The sequence below is a fragment of the Macrobrachium nipponense genome, chromosome 43, assembly GCF_015104395.2.
Source record: "Macrobrachium nipponense isolate FS-2020 chromosome 43, ASM1510439v2, whole genome shotgun sequence".
Taxonomy (NCBI): Eukaryota; Metazoa; Arthropoda; class Malacostraca; order Decapoda; family Palaemonidae; genus Macrobrachium; species Macrobrachium nipponense.
This window is the reverse complement of record NC_061104.1, coordinates 41,451,459-41,458,853: the sequence shown is the minus strand read 5'-3', so window position 1 is coordinate 41,458,853 and position 7,395 is coordinate 41,451,459. Positions and strand designations below refer to the sequence as shown.

At 36.1% G+C, this 7,395-nt stretch overlaps 1 protein-coding gene across 1 annotated transcript; it reads right to left on the bottom strand.

Moving 5' to 3' along the window:
* Nucleotides 1–362: 362 nt before the first annotated feature.
* Nucleotides 363–2,726, bottom strand: LOC135213898 (putative leucine-rich repeat-containing protein DDB_G0290503). Its single transcript, XM_064247994.1, has one exon. It carries the CDS (start codon nucleotides 2,724–2,726, stop codon nucleotides 363–365), a length of 2,364 nt encoding a protein of 787 aa, XP_064104064.1.
* Nucleotides 2,727–7,395: the final 4,669 nt, after the last annotated feature.

Here is a 7,395-nt window from a genome sequence, read left to right as displayed (position 1 = left end):
GTGAGGGTGCTCTGTGATGAGCTGCCAGTCTAGCAGGCCAGATCAAAGTGAGGCAGCAGAGTGCAGGGGGAATTAGGGGGGGGGGCCTCAAAGGGTGGGGGAACCCTTTGCAGCATGCACTCTGTTGCCACACAGTGGTCTAGCCTGCTAGATCAGCAGCTAATCACTGAGCACCCATACTGCCACGTGCCTGGGCCCCACTAGTGTCACCTGCACCATGAAGTATGGGCCACAAACAAGAGCTTCATCCATTCATCAAGCGCCATCATCTGAGGTTTCAATCTCGCAGGTCAGTTTGATTTTGATGTGGTAGTTTCCTCCTTGACTTTCTTGTACCAGGCAGTTAACTTTGGATTGTCTTCTTACTGTTTTTTGTAGTCTTTGGTTGACCACATCCATTGTGCCAGCGATTTTCCCACTGCAGGACTTTTCTTTCCCTGGAGAAGCTGGTCAATACTTTGGCTCATAACTGAATTCATCGTTTGTGTCTTTTTCTGAGGAAAAGCTTCCTCTCCCATCTGGAGATTTTCGCTCGTCTGACTTTTTTGTTTCTTCATGGCACCCCACACATGAGGTATTGTCGGCAAGTGGTTATCCATCAGTTGTGTCATTACTTCCACATCTTCATACGAAGAAATCATACTCAAGTAGTAACTGGTCACCTTAAGTAGGACATCTTTTATGTCCTGGTAACCCTTCTCAGAATAAAAGTTGAAGCTTCCATATTTACCAATCCAATCTTTCATGAAAGATTGGTATGCTAACCAAATTTCTTCTTTGGTAGCATTGGGAGGGCATTTGAGAAGCTCATAACGTTTATTACCCATCAATTGCTCAATCTCCTTTTTAAGAATCTCCCTCTGTTGTTCATTGAGCTTCTCGAATTTCGTGTCAGGCACCTGTGATTTGTCGCTGAACTGCAATTTCAGTGGTATTGCAGAGTCTATAAATGGTGAAGAATCAGGAGGAAGCCTCGTGCCACCCGCCGTGTGAGGCAGTGGTTCATCTTGCTCCTCCTCCTTTTGCTTAATGTTGCCCTCCATGTTGGACAAACAGCATTTCCAGGCTCGCTCCATCTCCTTTCGCTTTTCATCTCCCGCCATCATCCTCAGCTTCCTGATGTGTCCTTCGATGTGATGCCTGTCTTCAAAAGTGGATAGTTTCGCAGCCCTCAGGTCTTCCAGCTTCTTGATCAACATACATATTATCTCTTCTGCTTCTTCTTTAGCTCTTTTCTCACGAGCCTTTTCTGTATCCACTTCCTCCTCGGGATCGCATCTATTGTTTAAATCACTTGTTGACCAAGTTTCACTGTCACTTTCCTCCTTTTCCAGCTGGTCTTCTGCTTCCTCTTTAGCACTTATCTCCCAAGCCTGTTCTGTTTCCCCTTCTTCCTCCAGATTGCATCTGTTTTTTGATTCACTTGACCATGTTCCACTCTCACATTCCATCTCCTTTTCCAACTGCTCTCCTCGGATCATCGAATGTTCCGATTCCTTCTCCCTCTCCTGCAGTTTTTCTCGGAGACCGTCTGCATGCTGCCGAAGCCTCTCTATCTTTTCGTCCTTTGCCAGAAATGCTTCTTCCAACTTTTCTCCAATATTTAGGAATTCCTCAGCTAATTCCTCGTATTTTTCTATCCACAAATTCAGTTGTTGATTGCCTTCCCAGATGTCCTGTCGCAACTGAATTTCCATGGTGGTTTTGGCAGCATGCTCTGCTCGCAAAGCCTTTTCCATAAAATCTAAGTCATCTTCAGTCTTACTTAATTGCTGTATCAGTAACTCATTTTCTTCCCTTTGTCTATCACAATAATTTCTTAAGGCTGTGTTTTCGTCTTTCAGCCTCCTTTCCATGTCTTCCTTATTCCTAAGGGCCTCTGCTACTCTGTCCTCCAAATTCTTGTTCTCGTTATTCATTTTCTCTGCTTCAGCTAACAAATCATGGATCTGGTGATCCCTTTCCGCAAGCTGTTCATCATACTGACTTCTTACTTCGGCTAGTTGTCCTTCCATGCGTTCATTGTCCTGCAACAATTCGTGTGTTACCACTAACAAATCTCTTATTTGATCTTCGTGGTCCTTAATCTGTAAGGCAAACTGATTTCTTAATTTTGAGGCTTCGTCTTTGTTTGCCTGTAAAAGTCTCTCTTTATCTGCCTCATTACTAAGGGCCTCTGCTAATTTTCTTTTCAAATTTTCGATCTCCTCTTTCATTGCCTCTTCATTAGCCAACATGTCTTGGATCTGGAGATCCCTTTCTATAACTGCTGCTGTTGAAGGGTCGTTTCTGGGTGTCAATTCTTCCTCATGGCCACTCGATTCTTCTATGTCGCGTTCAGTCTCTTTCCGTGTAGTTTGCAGTCCTTCCAGTTCTTGTCGGGTCTCTTTATGATGTCTAAACTTCCTCCATGCAAATAATCCGAGGGAGGTAGCGAAAAGTCCTGGACCAATGACGGTGTTACAAGACAGCCACCGTCCACCAGTCTTCGCAAGGCTACTGACAATTCCCTCGAATCCTACGAAGTACTTTGAAATTTGGAAGTGTTGTGGAACTGGCAAATTGTTGAAATCCTTTAAAGTTTGTAAACCGACTTTAGCGTTCGGTCCAGTAAATTTATGATAACAGGAAACAAGTTCCTCCATTCCCATAGCAACAAGTCCTCCGACGGCTAGGCCACACAAGGAAACAATATAAGATTCCAGTTGATTCATATTTGAGTGCATTTTGTTATATTATACCGTTCAAGGGACTTGAGAAAAGCCTAATCGTGGAATATGCCACCTGCTTCAGGTATCTGGGGATCCCAATTCCAGAGGTCTCCAAGATCCACAGTGGGCTCCGGAAGGAAGCTGCGAGTTTCGCCTTTCATTCGTTTCAGATGCGAAGACATTCCGAGGCCTTTTGACTCCATCCGGGGATCCGACAAAGGATGAGGACTGGGTGGACTCGTCGTTAAAATCCCATAGAAATGAGGAGAATTCCTAAAGACTCCGGACGGAGTTGAAGTCTTGTGTATCTATGGATTTCGTATTGCTTCATAATTGTGTTTTCTGTCGCAGTGTTTATTATGCATCTGAGAGTTAAATTTCAGGAAAAAATAGTTTATGAGATTTTTCGATTTATCAAAAGCGATAATCACCATATTGCGGCGACGGATATTTGAAGTTTCCCGAACGTCAGTCTATACTTGAATCCCTTGTTTTTTTTTTTTTACTTTAGTTGCTATTGTAGTTGTTATACTCCAAATAACTTTGCAGTTATCGATCATTCATCAGGCAGACAGGCAAGCTGAACTGATTGCTACGGATTAAATAATTGATTTTATAGTTTTGATCTTGTAAATTGTTTGTTGAACGAATTTTTTTATTTTGTGGTTTTATTATTAATGAATCTTTGCTGTTGTAATTGATATTATTATTATTATTATTATTATTATTATTATTATTATTATTATTATTATTATTATTATTATTATTATTATTAATGGTAGGAGACCCTCTCTCAAACGTTTAGTTAAAGAGGATGGCAGCATCAGTGGAATATATTTTATATATGGTATTTCAATTCTTCTTATTACTTTCTTCTCATCAGGGGTGATATTTGCTAATAGCTGGCCGATGTTCATATTCTGGTTAAGGAAATGTCTTCTAAAAATATTAAGTTATTTATATGATAACAACTAAAAGTGGCGTATGGTCGCTGTAGTTTACAAATTGTAGTCTGGCGTTGTCTAAGGGCGTAATTATTATTAAGCAAACGTTTAGGAGGTATTATACCAAATCATTGATATACATGATAAGTTTTCTTTGAATCGATTGCTAACATGTATTATGATGTGCTCTCTCTCTCTCTCTCTCTCTCTCTCTCTCTCTCTCTCTCTCTCTCTCTCTCTCTCTCTCTCAAAGACCCAAGTTAGACAGAAGAGAGAGAATGAGAGCCCGAAACCACATAGAAACGGAAACACCGAGAAAAGGATGGGTAAGGGGGGAGGGAGAAAGAGAGGGAAGGAGAAAAATAGTAAGTCTACGAAAAAAAAAATCCAACCCGCCAGAAATAAAACTTCTCAAAATTTTGGGCCCTACAACTTCCTGTAAAAAAAGGGGTGTCCAAATTTGCCCTCTAATAACTGGACCCTATCCCTCCAAAACTGTTTTGACTACAAAACCATTATTTAGGTTTTATTTGGCAACACAGCCACTTCAACAGTTATTGAGGGGATCGTGACATCGGCCGGAATTTACTGACCACCGAAGATTCTCCCCCCCCCCCCCCCCACCCCAACCCCACCCCCGCATTGAACCGTATTAACAGTTTTGCCGAATCTTTTGTTTTTGAAAATTTTTGGTCTATAAAATCGGCTCGCATTTCTATTTATTTTTATATATTTCGCTTATTTTACTTACTTCACTTTTATGTTATACATTTTCAAAATATAAAAATATATGTTAGACATAAAAAAAATATACTGAATAAAGATATGAAATGAAAAATAAAAGTAATAAAAATGACAAATAATGATAAATGAAAAAGAAAAGGAAATATATATATATATATATATATATATATATATATATATATATATATATATATATATATATATATATATATTAATATAGCATATAATATACAAAATGATATAAATACATAAATAAAAATGAAAATAACTTGGAAAAAATCAAATTAATAACATATATGAAAATACATCAAAATAAAAATGACCGAATATATATATATATATATATATATATATATATATATATATATATATATATATATATATATATATATATATATATATGTGTGTGTGTGTGTGTGTGTGTGTGTGTGTGTGTGTGTGTATAAAATAATTTTCTTTTCTTTTTTCATCTATCATTATTTTTCATTTTTATTAGATTTTTAATTTTATTCATATTTTTATTCAGTATATTTTTTTTATTTCTAACATATATTTATATGCATTTTTCTATTTATCGACTTTTATTTTATATTATTTTAGGCATTTTTGTTTATTTTAAATTATGATTAGTTTTTGAATGTGTTTGATTTACGTTTATATAGTTTTATTTTTATTTAGTTTTATTGATTTTTAATACCGTTACCATAATCTATCACTAAAACAGTGATGGTTGATAATAGCAGCATTGCAATATTCTAGCAGTTGATTTTAAAGTAAAGTTAAGTATATCATAGTTTAGCCAGACCACTGAGCTGATAAACAGCTCTCCTAGGGATGGCCCGAAGACTTAGATTTTTATTTACGTGGCTAGGAACCAATTGGTTTCTTAGCAACTGGACCTACAGATTATTGTGGGATGCGAACCACAATATGTTAAAATTTTATTTCTAATCACCAGAAGTAAATTCCTCTGGTTCAGTATTGGAAGCAGCGGGGAGCACACTCGTTGTTGATACAAAAATAGGTGTTAGTGTTATTTCTTCGGACGTATTATTAAATTTGCATTTTTAAACAATTTATATCTTCTGCAAAAGAAGTAGGAAGATTTGACATTTTTATATTGCACATTTCTTCTGCAAGAGAAGTAGACAAATTTGACATTTTTGTATTACATTTTTTCTGCAAGAGTAGTTGGCAAATTTGACATTTTTATATTGCACATTTCTTCTGCAAGAGTAGTTGGGAAAATTTACATTTTTGTATTTCATCTCTTTTTGGAAGAGTAGTTGACAAATTTGACATTATTATATTACACACTTCTTCTGTAAGAGAAGCTGACAAATTTGACGTTTTTATGTCACAATTCTTCTGCAAGAGAAGCTGGCAAATTTATCATTTTTGTATTTCATCTCTTCTGCAAGAGTAGTTGACAAATTTGACATTTTCATATCACACATTTCTTCTGCAAGAGTAGTTGGCAAATTTGACAATTTTGTATTTCATTTCTTCTGCAAGAGAAGCTGACAAATTTGACGTTTTTATGTCACACATTTCTTCTACAAGAGAAGCTGGCATATATGTCGGATTTTATCCGGAATACTTTTCATCTCTTCAATTCCCACAGACTTCCCTCATCCGCGGCTCCGAGCAGGAGTAACACACTTTTCCAACTTCGGATTTAATTCCCCCAAATTCTCGAGCTGGTTACGTTCTGGTTTGGGCGTCTTGTAGCAGGTCCTTTCAGAAACTATAAACTAACATGAAATGAGGTCAAATGGAATTTTCGTCGGCACGCACTGAGAACCACAGAAGAATTTTATTGGTTTGAATCATACTAGTCCAAGGAGATACGTTATTAACCACTTATGCAGGCTCTTATTACCGTCGGAAAACCAGAAGTTTGGTTTACTAACAGATGAGATAATATCACGAATATAAAGAGAAAAGCTTTTCATTATTATGTGGATCTACTGAAATAAACGTATAATTACCATTTGTCTAAGTGGAGACCAAGTTTTAATGCCATATTTGTATTCCCCACCACCCCCATCCCCCCACCTCCACCACCACCACCCCCCACCGCCGCTCCCTGTGGTTTAATAAAAGCCCTATTGAAAACGTTGTATGTCTTGGGTCTTTTAAAACCAGTTTTTTTTAACACTTATTGCATGGAAATCAATAAATCCAACTGGCTTCTTTAATTTCATATGGAGACTGTTCTTCATTCTCTCATTTTTATAAGCAATTTATATATATATATATATATATATATATATATATATATATATATATAATATATATATATATATATATATATATATATTATATATAATAAAAGGAGCCCATAAAAACACCAAAATATTGAAAGTAAGTACCTACTATATTTCAGACTGCTGTCTCTGAAATATAATACCATAATTTGGCGTTTTTATGGGCTCCTCTAATTAGATGGAATACTGTTGTAATAGAACATTTTTAGCATTCATATATATATATATATATATATATATATATATATATATATATATATATCAGTATATTTACAGATATATACTCTGTGAATAGTCTCAAAGTTGATCAACAGAGAAGCAGTTAAGACACGAAAAGAGATCCTGTAATCTCTGCATAGAATCAAAGCGATACCTCCCTTAGAAAATATATTAAGGTCATTGTAAAGCTATTGCATGCAATTATGAATCTAGAATATTGCAATGACGGTAACTTGATTAAAGCAAATGATTGATATATTCCGCTCATTACATTTTTTAAAAACTGGATTAACCTTTTATCCATTAGTGAATATCAAAGTTGAGTTATGTACACCTCCAGCGCACGGTTTTTTTTTTTTTTTTTCAGAACAACTGAAAGTATTTCGGTTATATCTTTTCCTTAATTATATTCTTCTTCCTCTTACTGCGTTTTATTGTGATTATCTTATATGCTTGTCATATATTGCATCTGTACTACACACACACACACACACACACACACACACA